At 47.6% G+C, this 21,640-nt stretch overlaps 1 protein-coding gene across 1 annotated transcript in view; it reads right to left on the minus strand.

Moving 5' to 3' along the window:
- ASRGL1 (asparaginase and isoaspartyl peptidase 1) overlaps positions 1-21,640 on the minus strand; it is a 73,974-nt gene that overhangs the window by 26,671 nt on the left and 25,663 nt on the right. Inside the window, exons 2-4 of the mRNA XM_068249911.1 lie at positions 16,144-16,335; positions 12,677-12,819; positions 2,845-2,999 (exon numbers count right to left, since the gene is read on the minus strand). Of these exons, the coding sequence (XP_068106012.1) occupies positions 2,845-2,999; positions 12,677-12,819; positions 16,144-16,335 (490 nt within the window). The remainder of the gene's footprint in view (positions 1-2,844; positions 3,000-12,676; positions 12,820-16,143; positions 16,336-21,640) is intronic.

Here is a 21,640-nt window from a genome sequence, read left to right on the forward strand (position 1 = left end):
GCCCCCTTGAAAGAATCCACCAGCAACAGGGACTGTAGTCCAATCACTGCAGTAACTTGGATCTTATGTCCGTAAGGATTCCCCTATTGCGCAAAAGATAAACACTGTAATGGGGAGATCTCACCAACGTGGACACTTAAGTTGCTCCGTTCAACAAGTACCGCCGTCTCACAAGGACCCAGCCGATCCTGGAACTCTCGTCGCCCCTGCTCAATCGCAGCAGGGGATCCACCTGTAAAGATTCGCCGGCAAGAGGAGGGAGCACGCCGGGCTCGGAGCATTGGCGGGCACACGCTGCTGTGAGGTGATCAACTGACCGAAGCTCCGCCCACAGTTACACAGTATACTTGGAAATACAGAAATCTAAGTGCATGGCAAAAGCTCAATTTTGTCAGTTTTGCCTGATTGGAGCTGGAGGGGCGAAAGTAACCCCTAGCAGTGTCAGCCAGCCCCCATGCCTCTCCCAGCCGCCTCAGCCAGCCCCCACGCTTCTCCCAGCCGCCACAGCCAGCCCCCACGCCTCTCCCAGCCAGCCCCCACGCCTCTCCCAGCCGCCACAGCCAGCCCCCACGCCTCTCCCAGCCGCCACAGCCAGCCCCCACGCTTCTCCCAGCCGCCACAGCCAGCCCCCACGCTTCTCCCAGCCGCCACAGCCAGCCCCCACGCCTCTCCCAGCCGCCACAGCCAGCCCCCACGCCTCTCCCAGCCGCCACAGCCAACCCCCACGCCTCTCCCAGCCGCCACAGCCAACCCCCACGCCTCTCCCAGCCGCCACAGCCAGCCCCCACGCCTCTCCCAGCCACCACAGCCAGCCCCCATGCCTCTCCCAGCCGCCACAGCCAGCCCCCACGCCTCTCCCAGCCGCCACAGTCAGCCCCCACGCCTCTCCCAGCCGCCACAGCCAGCTCCCACGCCTCTCCCAGCCGCCACAGCCAGCCCCCACGCCTCTCCCAGCCGCCACAGCCAGCCACCACCCTGTGTTTAATAGAAGTATACACTTATAACCCGTATGCGAGAACCCGGCCCAGATATAACGATCTGACCCAGGTTCCTGCATACTGCTAGGGGTTAATAGAGCATTCTCCAAGTCCTAGTATAATTACAGTAGCGGGCTGTGTAACTCGCTTGGTGGCAGATCTTTGAATTGTATATGTGTGTGGTGAATCCGGTAGTGGCAGAACGCTCCCTCCATTAGTCAGTTCAAATTGCGAACGCGGGTTACCCTTCGTGATGAACAAATGACAGTGTGAGAGGATTTCTGACGCTGATCGACTGACCCACCCGCAGACCGGCCTTGCGGTCTGTGACACCCACGCCTCTCCCAGCCAACCCCCACGCCTCTCCCAGCCGCCACAGCCAGCCCCCACGCCCCTCCCAGCCGCCACAGCCAGCCCCCACGCCTCTCCCAGCTGCCACAGCCAGGCCTCACGCCTCTCCCAGCCCCCACGCCTCTCCCAGCCGCCACAGTCAGCCCCCACGCCTCTCCCAGCCGCCACAGCCAACCCCCATGCCTCTCCCAGCCGCCACAGCCAGCCCCCACGCCTCTCCCAGCCGCCACAGCCAACCCCCACGCCTCTCCCAGCCGCCACAGCCAGCCCCCACGCCTCTCCCAGCCGCCACAGTCAGCCAACCCCCACGCCTCTCCCAGCCGCCACAGTCAGCCCCCACGCCTCTCCCAGCCGCCACAGGCAGCCCCCACGCCTCTCCCAGCCGCCACAGGCAGCGCCACAGGCAGCCCCCACGCCTCTCCCAGCCGCCACAGGCAGCCCCCACGCCTCTCCCAGCCGCCACAGGCAGCCCCCACGCCTCTCCCAGCCGCCACAGGCAGCCCCCACAGGCAGCCCCCACGCCTCTCCCAGCCGCCACAGGCAGCCCCCACGCCTCTCCCAGCCGCCACAGGCAGCCCCCACGCCTCTCCCAGCTGCCACAGCCAGCCCCCGCGCCTCTCCCAGCTGCCACAGCCAGCCCCCACGCCTCTCCCAGCCGCCACAGGCAGCCCCACACTTCTCTCAGCAGCCACAGGCAGGGACAGAGACAAGATTATGCTGACTGCTGAGTAATCCTGGCATTGGCAGCTTTGAGAAGGAGGGGGCAGGCTGTGTGGAAAGGCTGTATAGTGTGCCACTCATTTTAGAACTCTATCTTCCGCTACAAATAGGACATGTAAAATCGTGACTTAAACATGCACTGCCAGGGCCGGATTTACCATAAGGCACTGTAGGCACGCGCCTACAGGCGCCTGATGATGGAGGGGCGGCTTACTCCCCTTCCCTAGCCCCTCCCTCTTTCCTTATGCAGAGTCCTGAGCAGAGCGTAATTAAGAGTTTAGCCACCCAGCTCTCTGCATTCCACTGACAAGATCTCCCTTCAGTCAGGGCACCACTAGCTGGTCAGCCAGCACACTTGCGGTGCAGTTCAGCGGGGGTTTGAGGGCGAAGTTTAGGGTGCCAGGACATCTGTGCCTATAGGCTCCTGTGATGTAAATCCGGGCCTGTGCACTGCAAAGCCTGCATTGTGCCTGCTGTATGTTTACATGCCGTATTCATTGACCTTTATGCATCACATGACTATCTGAAATGCAACTGAACAGGATATGCTGCCTTTACTGTACAAACCAAAGCTTGCCAAAAGCAACAACTAGGGCAACCGTCCCATATATTACACTAAAAATGCCAATACTTCATTTAAGAAATATGCCATGCAAGTGCGCTATATATGTGGGAACAGAACAGAATGCTTTAGAAACACTATACACAGGCCACAAGTGACAGACGGAAATGGAAAAGTTCCTAAAGGCAGTTCACAATAACCTAAAAATAATTATTATTAAACATTTAGGCTTACAGCTGAGATGCAACTGGGTTTGACCCGGGTTTCTGATTCTTCTTCCATCTTTCTCTTGACCGCTCGGTGATGAGTGTTTCACCGGGGATTTCTGGGATGCCTTGTAATTTTGCGAACTGCGACGCCCCTCTGTCTGTTAGAAGTAAGTGATCAGTCTACAGAAAGAGAAACGGACAGCAAATGAAAGGTGCACTGATACATGTCACATTCTTTAATAAAAATGTCCATTTTGGCCCATTTACATTAAAGTACAACTAAAATGAGAGGGATATGGAGGTTGCCATATTTTTTTCCATTTAACCTCTTGAGGACCGCAGGTTTACACCCTAGTGACCAGTTTTTTTATAATTCAGCACTTTGCAGCTTTAACGGTTTATTGTTCAGTCATACAACTTACCACCCAAATTAAATCGCAGCGCAGTACACGTGTTTTTTACTTTTATTTTTTTGCAAATTCAGCCAGCCAGCTCCGATCGCGGCTGGCAGGCTGTTCGCGGCGGCTTCCTGTGTCCACCTGCAGTGAACACACACTCGAGCCAGTGCTTGTTTCCTCCTAATTTCATGAGGACGCCAATCGGAGTTGGGCGGTCCCAGGAGAGTCACTCTGCGATAGCCCATCGGCATTAGCAGAGTGGTTAAGTAATGCCAGTTTTATGGCTATCCTGATGAGCCTCTGCCTCTAATATGTTTAGCCATAGACCCTGAACAAGCATGCAGCAGATCAGAGGTTTGTCAGATCTGACAAGATTAGCTGCATGCTTGTTTCTGGTTGTGCATCATTATGTTATTAGCCCATTGGTCTATTGCATTTAAATGAAAAGTTCCTTATCTCCAATTCAGTTGGTTCAATATAGACTCGATTTGGTCATGCTCACCAATAGGCAGGGCTGGTCCGAGGCAGAGGCGAGAGAGGCTCCAGCCTCAGGGCGCAGTGTAGGACGGGGAGCACAACTCACTCAGCTATCATTCCCCTATTGTGCTTGAAGCAGAGATAAATAAGAAAACGGGATACATGGCAGTGAAGGCAAGCCAGATAACTAGAGATAAAATAAGGTTTTAGGGGCCTTGGGGAACCTCTAGTCGAATAGCAATCAGTGTGTGGCGGCTGGGGTAGGAGGGATGGAGGGGCGCACTTTGGTGTCTCAGCCTTGGGCGCTGGAGGACCTTGTCCTGGCTATGCCAACAGGATCTTCTATGCCAAACCTGGACAAAGATTAGGCTATCTAGGAGGAATGGATTGCCTATAGAGGGTTTAAACCTGCTATTGTACCTCAACACCCTTGGTTTGGACCTTGACAGACCTGTTATTTAATTCCCTTTCGGATGTAGGATGTAGAATTCCTTTTTTATATATTTTATTTACTTTGAGTACCAAGTCCTTTTGGACCATGTGTGAGAGGTGATCTGAACTAGTTAATCTCTTACCACATGGGGCCTATATGCAATTCACTTTTTCACCTGAGTTATCTCCTAGGAGATAATTTTTCATCTTCTATTTAAAAGTATTTTTCAGCACTTTCCAATTGAAAAAGTACCAAAAAGTAGGTAAAAGGTACTATTAAAATTATTTTGAGTATTTTTTTGCTTGCTGATGATATAAAAAAAGACATATATAACACAAGTTATGAAAATATCTCCTAGGTGAAAACTCAGGTGAAAAAAGTAATTGCATATGGGCCATGGTCTGAAAAATCATAATTCCACAATGTGCACAAGGGTATCCCATATTAGTTTTGTGAGCATACGGATATATTTGTTTTTACTGCAGAAACATCTTACTCTGAAACGGTTTTCTTAAAGTGGCACAAAACTCAGCATTTCCTCTTCGTTCTTATATAGGTAGAAAAAGCAACGTTTGGTAAAAAAAAAAAATAATACCTTTTAATGGCTAACTGATAGATAACGCTTTGTTCTTAAAGATTTGCAGCATAAAATCTACTACCACAAAAACTGTAGCAGAACAGCATTGAAACAGTTACAACACAGCGCTTTGTTCTTCAGTGGAAAGCTTCTGGCCACATCCTAAGAGGTGATAACATATCTTGTTTACACTCCTATCAGATACATTTAGTAAACCTTAGCAAAGCGTCAAAACTGAGCTGAGAAGTGATCACTAGATTGAATTTAATTTACAAATATGGCAGCTATGCAATAAAATGCAATGGCAGCTTTTAGAGCAGATAAACTGTACTTTGGGAATTGGTAGACAGGCAATGGTACTTGTGAACAACAGCAAATATAATAACTGTATGAATAATAAAAACTAGGAAAACACATTTTAATTGGCTGGTATGCCAGAGTTTTATCCCACTTTAATAGTAAACTGAAAAAAATAAATTATATAAATATATAAGGTCATCTTTGCAGAAGCAGTCATTTTTACCATACCAGTACCTGTTTGGCAGCACCCTCACAGATGGTGATGTAACATTTGTGGCTATGGGATGCCAAAATGCTCAATTCTGACATCAGGGGCATCCGACTGAAGATTTGGCGCGGGCGCTTGGCTATGACATAGCTGAGCCCACAAAAGCAGCGTCGGTGGCTGGCTCCATCCGCAATCCACATACACGCACCCCACATGGTTGCCGTCATGTGGCCGTGAATGTTATGTCACAAACATGCCCACGTTACTCCGGCAACCAAGTGGCAAGTGTGTATGTGGATTGCGGACGGAGCTCGGGGCCAGCACTGGATAGGTAAAGTATACTGCATCATTGCTTTAGTCCAGGCATGTCAAACCGGTCCTACGAGGGCCGAGATCCTCACACATTTTTGATACAGCTCAAATGAATTGATGGGTCTGAATCAGGAGAGGTGTGGTCCATCAGGTAGAACACATTCCTCTCTTTCTCAGTCCATCCCAAACACTGGCATGGATCTGGCCCTCCAGGCCTGGAGTTCGACACATGTGCTTTAGTCACTGTTCCCGATAACACTCGCTGTTACCACCGCAATACCCATCGATCACAATGGCCCGACATCTTGCAGCATTGTCTGTTTAATACATGTGACCAGTTTTGGCACAAAATGACAATTACTAATTTACTCCATATTTGAACCCACAAGTGTGAAAAGGAAAGGTGCTCTGTAAAGCACTTTTTTTCCGGTTGTCCTAATAATTCCAAGTTTAAATGCAAGCTTAAAGGGACTCCGAGCAGTGCTTGTGGGTATGCCTTTAAAGCGAACCTTAAGTCAACTAAAAAAAATGAGATGAACTCACCTGGGGCTTCCCTCAGCCCCCAGCAGACGATCGGTGCCCTCGCAGCTCCGCTCCGATGTCCCAGGACCCGCCGGCAAAGACTTCCGGTTTGGCCGTCACCGGCCGACAGGCATGGGAACGCGAGTGATTGTTCGCGTTCCCAGCCTTTATATCGCCCCCTATGCTGCTATTGCGGCCAGGAGGCCGCAATAGCAGCATAGGGGGCGATATACAGGCTGGGAACGCGAACAATCACTCGCGTTCCCATGCCTGTCGGCCGGTGACGGCCAAACCGGAAGTACTCGCCGGCGGGTCCTGGGACATCGGAGCGGAGCTGCGAGGGCACCGATCGTCTGCTGGGGGCTGAGGGAAGCCCCAGGTGAGTAAATCTCATTTTTTTTAGTTGACTTAAGGTTTGCTTTAAGCATACCCACAACTAATTAATTATATCCTCACACCTACCAGCACAATGTTTGTAACTATATCCCCCTGGGTTCCTTGTATTTCATTGCATTGTGCTGGAGCTGCCGACACTGGGTAAACTGTCGTCCTGTGTAATACAATGCTGGACTCCAAAAAGTTCAGAAACTATGGAAAGATGCATATCATTTTGAAGCCCTCTTTCTCCTCTTTTCAATGATATATAAACCGCCGCCCTATCACTATTTTCGTGATCGAAATTGCTGCGGTCTCGATTTTGATCGCGAAAATAGCGAAAACTAAAAGGCGTATTTACAGGATCTTCACAAAAAATTAGCATATTGTGATAAAGTTCATTATTTTCTGTAATGTACTGATAAACATTAGACTTTCATATATTTTAGATTCAAATACACACAACTGAAGTAGTTCAAGCCTTTTATTGTTTTAATATTGATGATTTTGGCATACAGCTCATGAAAACCCCAAATTCCTATCTCAAAAAATTTGCATATTTCATCCGACCAATAAAAGAAAAGTGTTTTTAAAACAAAAAAAAAGTCAACCTTCAAATAATTATGTTCAGTTATGCACTCAATACTTGGTAGGGAATCCTTTTGCAGAAATGACTGCTTCAATGCGGCGTGGCATGGAGGCAATCAGCCCGTGGCACTGCTCAGATGTTATGGAGGCCCAGGATGCTTCGATAGCGGCCTTAAAGAGGAGCTGTTAGGTATAGGGTCTCAGAGAAAATAAACACATATATCAGTAGCTAAAGATTGGCTGTACTTACATTACATATGCATTTCACTGTCCACGTTTGGATTTCACAGAATTTGTATATAGTATATGCAGAGAATGATGCTCCTGACAGCTCATGGCAGGTTCCATGTTTGTGAAGCCAAATGTGTCGTCATGTCCTGCCTGCTTCTGATCACAGAACAGCTCATACTGAATAACACAGTGTGCAGTGCATATTAATGAGCCATGTGGCTAGGAACAATAGCGGACTCCTGCAGTGTACTTCTGCCAGGAGATTTATCTGTGCTGTGGCTGGACTGAGTTTTAGAAGCTGCTGAAACTTGATCCCGTCTTCTCCTTAGCAGCCGAGGGGAGGGCCCCAGAATGCTTTGCAGTATGTTATGCGGCTTGCGTCCTGCTTAGCTCTAAGCATTGCTGATAAGCATACATCAAAGGTAAGATAGATCTTTATCTTCAGTAATGTCTTTTTGGCTTCCTTCTAAACTGTTTAACACAGGAGACTAGAGGTTTAAATTAGCTTCTGCAGCCTGACAGTTACTCTTTAAGCTCATCCAGAGTGTTGGGTCTTGCGTCTCAACTTTCTCTTCACAATATCCCACAGATTTTCTATGGGGTTCAGGTCAGGAGAGTTGGCAGGCCAATTGAGCACAGTAATACCATAGTCAGTAAACCATTTACCAGTGGTTTTGGCACTGTGAGCAGGTGCCAGGTCGTGCTGAAAAATGAAATCTTCATCTCCATAAATCTTTTCAGCAGATGGAAGCATGAAGTGCTCCAAAATCTCCTGATAGCTAGCTGCATTGACCCTGCCCTTGATAAAACACAGGGGACCAACACCAGCAGCTGACATGGCACCCCAGACCATCACTGACTGTGGGTACTTGACACTAGACTTCAGGCATTTTGGCATTTCCCTCTCCCCAGTCTTCCTCCAGACTCTGGCACCTTGATTTCCGAATGACATGTAAAAGTTGCTTTCATCCGAAAAAAGTACTTTGGACCACTAAGCAACAGTCCAGTGCTGCTTCTCTGTAGCCCAGGTCAGGCGCTTCTGCCGCTGTTTCTGGTTCAAAAGTGGGTTCATGCTTCCATCTGCTGAAAAAACTTTATGGAGATGAAGATTTCATTTTTCAGCACTACCTGGCACCTGCTCACAGTGCCAAAACCACTGGTAAATGGTTTACTGACCATGGTATTACTGTGCTCAATTGGCCTGCCAACTCTCCTGACCCGAACCCCATAGAGAATATGTGGGATATTGTGAAGAGAAAGTTGAGACGCAAGACCCAACACTCTGGATGAGCTTAAGGCCGCTATCAAAGCATCCTGGGACTCCCTAACACCTGAGCAGTGCCACAGGCTGATTGCCTCCATGCCACGCCGCATTGAAGCAGTCATTTCTGCAAAAGGATTCCCGACCAAGTATTGAGTGCATAACTGAACATAATTATTTGAAGGTTGACTTTTTTTTTTTTGTTTTAAAAACACTTTCTTTTATTGGTCGGATGAAATATGCACATTTTTTGAGATAGGAATTTTGGGTTTTCATGAGCTGTATGCCAAAATCATCAATATTAAAACAATAAAAGGCTTGAACTACTTCAGTTGTGTGTATTTGAATCTAAAATATATGAATGTCTAATGTTTATCAGTAGTACATTACAGAAAATAACGAACTTTATCACAATATGCTAATTTTTTTAGAAGATCCTGTATATATCATTGGAAAGAAGAGAAAGAGAGCTTCTAAATGATATGCATCTTTCCATAGTTACTGCACTGCTCGGAGTCCCTTGAAAGTGGATCCAAGATAAACTTTTACTCATTGCATAATTGTGTTCCTTTCATATAGTTTATAGGGCATTTCTCAAGCACAATACTTTTTTGTTTTAATACTCTAATTCCCTATAAACTAAACAAGCCTCGCCCACAGCTTCTCCAGTGCCTTGGCACTCTCAGACTCATGTAGCAAGGGCTTATGGGAGCTCAGTCTGTGCAGGAGGAGGAGCAGGTGTTACTAGCTAGAGATTTCAGAGGCAGAGGAGAGGAGGAGAGGGGAGTGAAGTTTTCACAGGCTGAGGGCTGGAGATACAGATAAGCTTGCCTGTGTGTAATGTTTAAACACAACATGGCTGCTGTCGTATCGCAGGAAGAAATAATCAAATTCTATTGAAGCTGTTTGCAGCTAGATTTGCTGTGTAAACTATCTAAACTTTAGGTAAGATCAGGGGCGCCGCGAGGCATAAAGCAAACCAAGCGGCCGCTTGGGGCCTCAAGATCGTAGGGGCCTCGGCGGCTCAGTGACGTCGGCGTGACGTCACTGTTTTCCTGCAGCCCCGCGGGGCTGGCAGAGCAGAGCAGGGCAGCAGGGCTACGGGAAGATGGCCACCGCCGAAGCCCTGCTCTGGAGACTATTTATGTCTCCAGTACAGGGCTTCGGGTGGCCATCTTCCCGTAGCCCTGCATTCAATCAGCGCGGGAGATTGGAGGGAGGGAGGGAGCTCTGTGGGAACTGCGCGCCTGAGGAGCCGGCCACCGGCCAGGAGAGGAGACTGGGAGAGAAGACTTCTGCCAGTGCCAGGTGAGTAAATTCTTTTCTTTTTGCAGCCCTTATCTGCTGAAAATGTGCCCTAATTGCATTTGATTTCTGCTGAACTGTGCCCTAATTGCGTTTGATTTCTGCTGAAATGTGGCCCAAATTGCGTTTGATTTCTGCTGAAATGTGGCCCAAATTGCGTTTTTATTTTCTGGTGTCTGGGGTAACTGTTGCTGCATTTATTATTTATTGGTCATAGTTGGCTATATTTGCTGTGCTATGGTTAAGCTCCGCCCATACAAGGTCATGGCCACGCCCATTTTTCGGTGCCCTAATTGCATTTGATTTTTGCTGAAAATGTGGCCCTAATTGCGTTTGATTTCTGCTGAACTGTGCCCTAATTGCATTTGATTTCTGCTGAAAATGTGGCCCTAATTGCGTTTGATTTCTGCTGAACTGTGCCCTAATTGCGTTTGATTTCTGCTGAAAATGTGCCCTAATTGCGTTTGATTTCTGCTGAAAATGGGCCCAAATTGCGTTTGATTTCTGCTGAAATGTGGCCCAAATTGCGTTTGATTTCTGCTGAAATGTGGCCCAAAATTGCGTTTTTATTTTCTGGTGTCTGGGATAACTGTTGCTGCATTTATCATTTAATGGTCATAGTTGGCTATATTTGCTGTGCTACGGTTAAGCTCCGCCCATACAAGGTCATGGCCACGCCCATTTTTAGGCGTGGCGCGCTAAGCACGCCTCAATCACCCCCGCATCCATTTTCCCCCGCAAACAGCCCCGCCCCAATCCGCCCTCCCGCTCCACCCACATGTCATGGCCACACCCACTTATGCGGGATAGCCACACCCATTTTTCGCACTACAGTCCACTTGGGGCCACAAAAACCTTAGCTGCATCCCTGGGTAAGATATATAGACAAGCTACTTGTTATAGTTAGTTTTTCATCTTGGATCCGCTTTAAAGCCACTTTTCTGCTCCTTGGAATTGGTCCAATGAAATTTGGTTGCTGTTCCATTTGATTGTTCCAATTCCAATCTGCATAAATTTGCATTAACTTGAAATTATAAGCATCTCACAGACCATCCCTATACACCATGCTCAGGTAAGCTGCCGTGGCCATGTGTGTAGAGTACACGCCAGCTGTGACCTGCTATCAGTACTGCAGTCTAGGCTCAATTTTAGGGTGACGCCAATAAGCCTACCAGCATGTTATTGGAATATGGGAAACCCACGCAAACACAGGAAGAACATACACACTACACACAGATTGTGTCCAGGATTGGAATTGAACCTAGAACACCAGTGCTGCATAGCCGCATTTTTTGCTATATGCCACGTGCTGCAAATATAGTCCATCAATAACCATACCTCTATACCAGGCATAGAGAGGTTATTGATCCCTATCCTTACTTTAATACTGGAAGCAGGAATTTAGCTTTCTAATACTGCTGTCACTAACCTAACAACACCTACCTGTAAATGGCACTTTGCAAATTGACCACTAGATGTCAGCAGGCTATTAGATATTGGTGAAAAAGCTACAGAGCAGATAAAGAGATAAAGTATAAAAGTAAGACGAAAACAAGATGCTTTACCGAAGTTCACAAAAGTTTTGGAGCCATACTATTGCAATCACTTAAATCCAGATGTAGCCTCTCTCTTTGTGACAATATATAAAGCTAGCAGAGGATGTAAAACACAGGACACAGAGAGCCAAATATAGTGTAGTAAATCTACACTATAGGTCGCTCTGTAGATCAGGAAAGAAAGGGGCATTACCCCAACACCAGGGGTGGTCTCAGATTTTGTATAAAGGGAACAGAGGCGCCAAAAAAATAAAATCCACTAAAAAAATTGTAACATAAATAAAGAGGAGCTAGTGGTGGACTTACCTCCTCAATACAGACGAACAAACTGCCGATTTCAACAGTGAAAAGTTTTATTTACACGCCAAGAAAATGTGCAACGTGTTTCACAGGCCGTAACCCCGCTTCATCAGGCAGTAAAAAACGGAGTATACAACAGCTGCGGATCAGTGTAACAGTAAACGCCTCTATGAGGCGCTTAGTAGTACACTGGCGCGTGGTGCTACACTTAGAGGTGTGTGTGTGTGTGTGTGTTTTACCAGATACCAAGGTGGTAGGGTGTGGATCCAAGGAGGGGGCCAAATGCCAATTTTGTTAGTGGGTGTCCCATGAGTTATTACTGCACACCGACTCAAAATGACAACTTTCCAATCAGAAACACTGTCACCGATGTACTCCTCCATACAGGAAGGCAGCGTGCTGTCTTTTTCTGCTTACAATGATGGACATTGAAAGGGAACACGAGGTGTGTTTAGAGAATGTTATCTGCATACAGAGGCTGGATCTGCCTATACAGCCCAGCCTCTGTTGCTATCCCAAACCCCACTAAGGTCCCCCTGCACTCTGCAATCCCTCATAAATCACAGCTGTGCTGTGAGGCTGTGTTTACATCTGTAGTGTCAGTCTCAGCTGCTTCCCCGCCTCCTGCATAGCTCCGGTCCCTGCCCCTGTCCCTTCCCTCCAATCAGCAGGGAGGGAAGGGATGCAGGCGGGGACCGGAGTTCTGCAGGAGGCGGGGAGAGCAGCAGACTGACACTATAGAGATAAACACAGCCAGCTCTGACAAGCTGTTTGTCAGCAGCGTGGCTGTGATTTATGAGAAATTGCAGAGTGCAGGGGGACCTTAGGGGGGTTTGGGATAGCAACAGAGGCTGGGCTGTATAGGCAGATCCATCCTCTGTATGCAGATAATATTCTTCAAACCCACCTCGGGTTCTCTTGAAGCCCTCAAGGGCCACATACAATGTAAGGTGGGCCTTGTGTTTGACATCTGTGGCTTACACCATATACATTTTAGATTGTTTCATTAAATACCTTTTCCATGACAAGGCGTGCAAGTTTTATTGGGTTAGCAATGCATCTGACTGCAGAGACAGCTCCAGAGGCCAAATCCTTGCCACTCATGATGATGGCATCCATCTCAACCTCTCCCTCTTCATTCAAAACAGACCCATAGCCTAGAAAAAGACAGAAAGGTAAACAGGAGGAGCATTCACTCTAGATATTAAAGGGACAGAAAATAAATTTTATTATTACTTATCTTAAACGCAAAAGCAATACACAAACATGTTTTAGTGCTACAATTCCATAAGTTCATAAGTCCATTACTCAATTCCATAAGTTAAACAACAACCCAAGAAGTTGTTGCATTAGGAGACAGAAGCTTGAAAACAGCAGGCAATTCCCAGTCATGCTGGAAGAAGTAAAGTGCGTTCGCTTGAGCGACAGTTTGTTGTATTGCAATTCCCAGTTATCCTTTTCATGTATAACTTGCATCTACGTTCTGTTGATTTAGACAATTCTTGTCCAGTGGAGAGCTTATAGTGTTATTGAAGCCCATTACATATACTGGTGGTTTTGATGTTTTGTAACTTAAATCGGATCTTCGGACTAAATGAAAAATCCTACAGCCTCCCTGTAAAATAAAGTTATGCTGGAAATACACCATACAATTTTCTGTTAGATTTTCTGTTAGATTTTCCTGACAGATAGATAATTTCCAACATGTTGGAAATGATTTATCTAACCATCTATCTGCCGAGCAATTAGGCATTGTTCTACTCAGCAGGAGATAACCAGAAGACAGAGATAATGGCCAGTCTCTACAGAAAATAATCTAACAGAAAAATCTAACAGAAAAATCCAACAGAAAATTGTATGGTGTATTCCCAGCATAATAGTTACCTGAGGAGCCTTCTCCCTCGAAGCTGTCCTGAAGACCCCAAGTCACCCCACTTCCTGCGCCTGGCCCCGCCTCCCCTCTCTCCTGGAGAACAACGCCCTGAAGGACTGCAATAAATATACTGGAGTTTTCTCCTGGGAGAGAGCGGAGGCAGGGCCAAGCACTGGAAACTGGGTGATTCGGGGTCCTCAGGTAACTATAACTTTCCTTTTACAGGGAGGCAGCAGGAGTTTTCATTTAGTCCAAAGATCCACTTTAAAAGTAAACTAAGGATATAAAATGTAAAAAAAAACAAAAAAACAAATAAAATAGGATACTTTCTTCGGGAGAGGGAAGCCTCTAGATCACAGGTGTCAGACAATGCCCAATGTGGCCATTCTTGCCATTATATGTGGTCCTCAAGAGCTTCAAATGTGCATCACTGTAAGCAGTAGAAGAACAACAGTAGTACACTGCCTTCCCAACCAGAGGAGGACCGGGTTTCTATTAAAGCTGTCAGTTGAGCCGGGCGCAGCAAAGCCTATGGAAATCACTCCCCGCCCACACAATTAGCATGGGGCCACCCTCCTTGGATCCAAATTCCCCCATGTAGCTGGTAAAAAAAACCCACAAACACACCTAAACCCCCCCTCTCCCCGAACCCTCTCCCCAAAGAGTAGTGGAGCAGTGTAACTATTTATCTGCTCCGGCAACGGGCTCTAGTCACAAAAGTTCTCCTAAGGTACTTATTTATCACCTAAAAAATAACCTTTCAGCCCATTTACAAGCAAAATAAGGACTCAAGTAAGTGGTTCCTGATTAACTTCAATATTACTTTTCTTCTCTTAATTATATTATATTTTTGCTCTTTGGGAGCTTAAAAGTGTAAAATGGATAAGGTGAAAACAGGTGAAAAAGCTTTTGTGAATCATGCTCAATGGGTGGGATCTCCTCTGTTCTCCATAGCAGCTGTACGCTTTATACTTCCATACCTCCAGCTTCTGATCACGTGACATGCATTCAGAGCCAGAGGTATGCAGCATAGAGCGTGTGTCTATCAGGAAGATTAGGAGTCGGAAAGCAGCACAGAGGCAGATACCTATTAAACTGCTCCACTGCGCAACTCTGCAGAAGGTGGTGGTGGAGGTGGGGTGGGGGCGATACCCCCCATAGTTACTCCACTGAGACTGTTAAATTTTAATTTGGCCCACAAGTAAGGCTATGTTTAGACTTTGGCCCCTTCCTTGATTGAGTTTGACACCCCTGCTATGGATCCTCCAGAGGCTTCCCCAGCCTCCCTCCACCTCAACATTCCTCCACCAAGACCCCCAAGGCACAATGCGCCTGCGCAGTAGCACAGACCTGCTCAAGGTTCTGCAGAAAATGCCAAGCTCCATTGGGTCTCTGCTACTGCGCACGAGCCGTTGACATTTTGGGGAGGGGACAGAGCAGGAACAGGATGGTGGAGGACAACAGGGGAAGCCTCCGTATTATCAAGAGGCTCCCTTCTATTAAAAGGTGATTACCCATTTGGACACTTTTTCCCCCTACAGGTACACTTAAAGAGGAACTCCAGTGAAAATATTGAAATAAAAAATTGCTTCATTTATACGATAATTATGTATACATGATTTAGTCAGTGTTTGCCCATTGTAAAATCTTACCTCTCCCAGATTTACATTCTGACATTTATCACATGGTGACATTTTTACTGTTAGCAGGTGATGTCAGTGAAAGGAGATGCTGCTTGCTTTTTTTGGCAGTGGGAAACAGCGGTCATCTCCCACAATGCAACAAGGCTCCCACAGTGTGATGTCAGGATCTCAGAGCTGTGAGGCGCTGACATCACACTGTGGGAGGGGTTTCACTGCAATATCAGCCATACAGACTCCACTGATGATCTGTTGGAGAAAAGATAAAGATTTATCATGGGAAAGGGGGTATCAGCTACTGATTGGGATGAAGTTCAATTCTTGGTTACGGTTTCTCTTTAAACTTGATATCTAGTAGTCTGTTTTGGTAAGTGCTGATCTTTTAAAGGCCTGGTAGAGCTTGGCTTAATCTTAGTCTTCTGGTATGAATGTCATTCTACCAAAAACTGCCATTTCATTCTTTGGTAGATAATTTACTTTTGTTGTTCTTGGAATTAGACCTCTGGTATGCAGACTTACAAAGCACAGCCTTTCTAGCATAGAATCACATGCTCTGTTAAGTTTTAAAGTAGGACTTTACTCATGTGGCGGGGCATGTAGGGTGAGTGAGGCAGACATTGCCCTCAGCCGAGTTGATCAAACTGGGGCTTCCTTTAGCCCACTTCAAGCTGATCGGTCCCTCGCTGTCCTCCTCTGCTATGAGTCCTGCTATTGTCCCCACTCAGCGCAGGCGCAGTCCAACCGGGTTCACTCCCCCGTCGCGTGTGTTCTGCGCTGTAGTCCTGTGCAGGCACAGAACTCTCCCGGCCATGGGTAGCACCACAGGGTGTGCATGCGCAGTACACCCCGACCTGCAAAGATACTAGGCCGCCTAGTCAGCAGAGGAGGATGGCGAGGGACTGGACTGTTGTACTCTCCCACAGATATTCTGCTCTGCACCAGACTCCCCAGTCAGATGAAGGATTTACCTGCATTGAAATGTGGATCATCTTCCATGATTACCACAGCCTCTTCTACTGCTGTTACTGCATCACCGCCGTTCTTCAGAATGTCGTACCCCCCAAGAGCAGCTTTCTTCACTCCAGCACGATACCTATCCTCGTATTCCTGCATGACTGCCCCAGCACCGCCATGGACAACTATCACAGGCTTTATTTTATCTGTAGAGATATGATGGAGAAGTTATTGGTTAGTGTAGACACTAAAAGGTTAAATTTATTTTTTCCAGGGCTGTGGAGTTGGAGTCGGAGCAATTTTGAGTACCTGGAGTCTGAGTCCGTGGTTTCATAAACTAAGGAATCTGATGACTTTGCACCCACGCCATAGTGCTGCAAGGGCTGTGGAGTGAGAGTCGAGGAGTTGAAGCAGTTTTGAGTACCTGGCGTTGGAGGTTTAAAGCATACCCGAAGTGACGTGTGACATTATGAGATAGACATGGGTATGTACAGTGCCAAGCACACTAATAACTATGCTGTGTTTTTTTTCTTTCTCTGCCTGAAAGAGTTAAATATCAGGTATGTAAGTGGCTGACTAAGTCCTGACTCAGACAGGAAGAAATTCCAACTATAAAACACTTTCCTAGCAGAAAATGGCTTCTGAGAGCAGGAAAGAGATAAAAAGGTCAATGGTTCATAGATATTAGCTCTGGCATACTTCAATGAATGTGTCATTGAGCAATAACAATAAAACAGTTAAAACTTAAAAAGTAGATTTAAACATAAAATAAAACTGTGGAATATCTTAAAAAAAGTCATTTTTAGGAGAAGGAAGATGGATACAATCGTTTATTTCATTAGTTTATTTTCGCTTCGGGTGTCCTTTAATAAACTGAGGAGTTAGAGGATTTCTGTACCGACTCCACGGCCCTGATTTTCTCACTAAGAAAAATCAAAATCCTTATTTAATATCTGTATTTACCCCCTTCCGACTACCTAACGCTATCTCGACGTCGAAAGGATGGCAGCCCCAGGGCCACCTAACACCAAAAGGTTTTACAGGGGAAAGTGTGCATCCTCGGCAGTGCGCACGGCCCCCCCCTGCGTCGGTAGCCTGCCAGCCAATCAACAGCCCTGGCAGGCAGTGATAGTTCAAACAGACCAATTAAAAGAGTATAATACACGTGGTTCACTAAACAGCATGCATTATACTGGCTGCCTCCTCCTCCTTGCTCGAATGACCACCAGAGAGGACAAGCAGCCCTGTGAGTCGCACTTTTTAGGCACACTGATCCCTTGATCACCCTCCAGTGCCATTGTTTACACCTGATCTCCCCTGTAATCACCTACTCATCACCCACCTATCAGGCCTTAATCAGCTCCCTGCGGGCTCCTGATCACCCCCCCCCACCCTCAGATCCCCCTCTGATCACCCCCCCATGCTATTGTTTACCTCTGATCTCCCCTGTGGTATGGACGAGCTCTTCTATGAACTCACCATGCCCCTTAGCAAATACCTTGGAGTGATGTATAATATGTAATAACTGTATTTTTTGCTTAATGTATTTTGTTCTTGCTTTGTTTGGTTGCTGTGATAGGACCCTGCATTGTGTTACTGGAGTCAGGTGGGTGATATACTATTGTTCTGTTGTGTGTAATGCTGGGCATACACGGATGCAATTATGCGCCGGATCGAGCCGCTGGCTCGATCCCGGCGCATCCCCGCTGGCGCCTGTATCGAACCCCGCTCGTCCCTGCGGGCGCTCCTTATCTTCCGCAGAAAAAGTGGGATCAGCGCATCACCAGGCCGCCTCCGAATGGCCTCAGCTCAGAGATGCGCTGAGCCCCCCCAGAGACTACAAACGCACCTTGAACCCAAACAGAGGCTCTGCATATACACCAAAGAAAAACTAACAAGTGGGAGCTGCTGACCAGAATTAAATCAAACATAGCAAAGAAATGAACAGCGCTACTTAAAAACAGATGAATGCTTACCTGCAAAAAAGTGCAGACCCCACTCATGGGATACAAATACACAATGAGCACACATACAACCTGTCTACCACTTGGAGGTGCGTTCGTAGTCTCTGGGGGGGCTCAGCGCATCTCTGAGCTGAGGCCATTCGGAGGCGGCCTGGTGATGCGCTGATCCCACTTTTTCTGCGCAATTCTTAATTTTACTGGTAGCGCGCCCAGGCTATGCATATGCATAGGTAGGATTTAGTTAGTGTTAGGTCCCCTCCCATGGAGGAAAGACTTCTTCGCAGTGGGAGGGACGAGTACCTAACAAATTGCATGCAAGGTGTTAGTGGAAACTAACATCCTCCAAGTGGTAGACAGGTTGTATGTGTGCTCATTGTGTATTTGTATCCCATGAGTGGGGTCTGCACTTTTTTGCAGGTAAGCATTCATCTGTTTTTAACCTTTTCGGGACCATGTGAATGAGATCCTACGCCGCACTTGTGGCTGTTCTAGCCTGATGCGGCGTAGGATCTACGCCAGCCCGCAATTTCCGCTCCCGACGCGATCGTGCGCACCCGGAGGGGGAGATTAAGCTGTCATATGACAGCCGACATCTCCCCCGAGTGATCAGCAGCCATCGCGTATGGCTGCTGATCACACGATCACTACGATCGCCGTCGGATCGTAGTGATCTGTTTGACAGCTGCGGCGGCAGGGGGGGAAAGAAGAGGATCCACTCACCTCCCTGCTGTTCCAGCGACGATCGGCACCCCCCTCCGCTCTGGCCGGCATCTCCGCTTCATCCGACGTCAGCGCCGGGTCCCGGCTTGATGACGTCATCAAGCCGCGACCCGGAACTGCTCGTCAGACAGAACGGAGATGCCGGCCGGAGAAGAGGGTCCCGTGCGGCTCATCGCTGGAGCCTGGAAGGTAAGTGAAGGCTGCGGGCAGAAGGGGGAGGCACAGGCCACCATGGGGGACACCACTCTAGCCAGCCACACACGGGATCCGGCCGCCTGACCCCCCTAAACGCGCGCACCCCTTTCCCGCGCAAAATGCCTTGGTCCTTAAGGGGGGGTAGGTGGCCGGTCCCGAAAAGGTTAAGTAGCGCTTTTCATTTCTTTGCTCCTTATCTTCCGCTCTATTCCCAGCTATTGTCCACCCGCGGGGAATCTATCCGGCGGGTCATTGGAACCTGTCCGATATTATCAATCGAGCCATCTGATAAAGGAACAAACTTACCGTGTATGCCCAGAATTAAAGGTGCGTACACACTCCTGATTTCTTCAAACGATGGGGCGTCAGACCCACACGCGGGGTGGCTGTTCCGACGACAGTTTGCCAGTGTGTACAGTCTGTCAGCATGCTGATAAGGCTGGCTTTGAGTCAAAACCAGCCTCATCAGCCTGCCGACAGACTGTACACACACGGGGAAACAGTCACACAGAATGGCTGACCCGAAGGCGGGTCTAACGACCCGTTGTTTGAAGAAACCAGGAATGTGTAGGTAGCTTTAGCAGACTGGCCTTATCCTTATCACTTGATAACATTTGAGGTCTGTTTGTTGACAAGCCTGATTGACTGTCTCTCCCTCTCTACCAGACAGTATGTTTGGTGTAAGACAGCCAGGTGACAGCTGTAAACTACTCTATGGATGTAGCTTTGCTTGCAAATGCTTCAGAATAAAGTGTTCATCATTGGACTCCATGTCTGCCCACTGTATGGACAATTCTCATGTCATATTGGTGAGCAGCGGTGGGACAGAGCAGACATTGGAACACCAGAAGCATGGAGGAGATGCTGCAGGAGCTGGAAATCACAATCCTTCGGAAGTTATGCTGTAAGAGGGGCTTACATCCTGATGGACTGAAGAAACCTCAGCTTGTGGAACTACTAGTGGAAAGGATAGGATACAAGGACAGGATACAAGCTACCAGTAATGCTGAGGCACAGAGTGAAGGCTGACAGGCCGTGCCAGTGACAATTTTAAAGTTGACCCAAATTAAAAATACAAGATTTCAGAAATAAAATCTATTTTCTAACTTATAATCATAAATAGCAGCCTTTTTTTCAGCTGCATGATGACAAATTAAAATATTTTACATTTATTGGAGGAACCCCTCCCTTTCTTTCATATTGCCGGGACAAAATCCGGCGACTGGTGGAGGAGATAAAAAAAAGAAACAAACAAACAGGCTGCTACTGAGGATGTCACAGGGGAGGTGATCTCAGCTTGTGTGAGATTTCACATAGACATGATCTAAAACCTCCTACTAAGCTCAGAAGTAATGGCTGCCACCTGTATAACCTTAGTTGTGAAAAGTGAAAGGGTGAAAAGCATGCACTGAAATGCTCATAGGCTTGAAGGAGTGTTTATTTATCTTTGTATGTGTCAGAGTGGTGCAACTAAATATTTTGAATTACAAAAAAAATGTTTGGTTTGGGTCTGCTTTAAAATCGCTCCTTCTGGTGCCACAAATGAACTTTATTAAAGTAAAACGGACATTGCTGGCTCGGTATGGCAAAACTCCCGAAACACACAGACAGTCTTTCCGATCACCGTGTAAGACCTCACAAACCTCTTTTACTGAATTCGGAGTGAAGCCGAATCATATTTTCAATCAGTGGATTCAAGGCAGTGGTGTCAGGACTTTGGAGGACTTAAAATAACTGTTTGTGGGAACAATTCCTGAGCTGCTGTCCTACAGAGGTGAAAATGTGGGTGTTGGATCAGAACCCTCCAACAATGAGAGATGCTGCAAAGCTGGTCGATCAGTTGGTGGAGAACCGGTCACAGGTGTGCATCTACCAGAGGATTTGTGTGTCTGTGAAGCATCCAGGACAGCATCTTGTGTAGAGCCCAGGCCCACCCATCCAGAGATGCCACTTCAGCTGTTACAAAGAACAGTGTGAGAAAGTCCTGTTTGGCCTGTTGGTCGACTAAGCACCTGCTAGCAACATTCCCGCAGGCCAGAAGAGACAATGGAGTTGCCCTGTTTCCTCTGCCTGCTGATGGTAGGAATGTGGCAGCCAACTCCTCAGGCATTTCCCCACTCTTAAAGGACTTACGAGCCCAAATAGCGAAAAAAAAGATAAGTACCTTAATCAGTTTTAAATGCACGGAGGACGCCGTCCGCGCCCTCCGTGCAGTTCCGCCGGGTCCCCGCAGTCTGATCGCCCCCCCGTGCCGCTCCCGACCTTACGGACGGGGTCAGGCTCCCATTCCTCTCCCAAGATGGCCGCCGGAGCCGGCCGCGGCTGCGCAGTCCGCATACGCGTTAGTGCGGCTGCGCAGCTCTAGGGCCCTCCCCCCGATCCACGCACAGTAGCGTCACGGTGGGCGATCAGACTGCGGGGACCCGGCGGAACTGCACGGAGGGCGCGGACGGCGTCCTCCATGCATTTAAAACTGATTAAGGTACTTATCTTTTTTTTCGCTATTTGGGCTCGTAAGTCCTTTAAAGTGGACCTCCGGACTAAAAATCGACTCAGCAGCACTGAAAAGGCCTGGTGTTTCTTTAACAGTTTCACAGCATCAGAACTTTGTTTCTCTTATACAAGCCTCATT

Source organism: Hyperolius riggenbachi, chromosome 8 (assembly GCF_040937935.1).
Source record: "Hyperolius riggenbachi isolate aHypRig1 chromosome 8, aHypRig1.pri, whole genome shotgun sequence".
NCBI lineage: Eukaryota > Metazoa > Chordata > Amphibia > Anura > Hyperoliidae > Hyperolius > Hyperolius riggenbachi.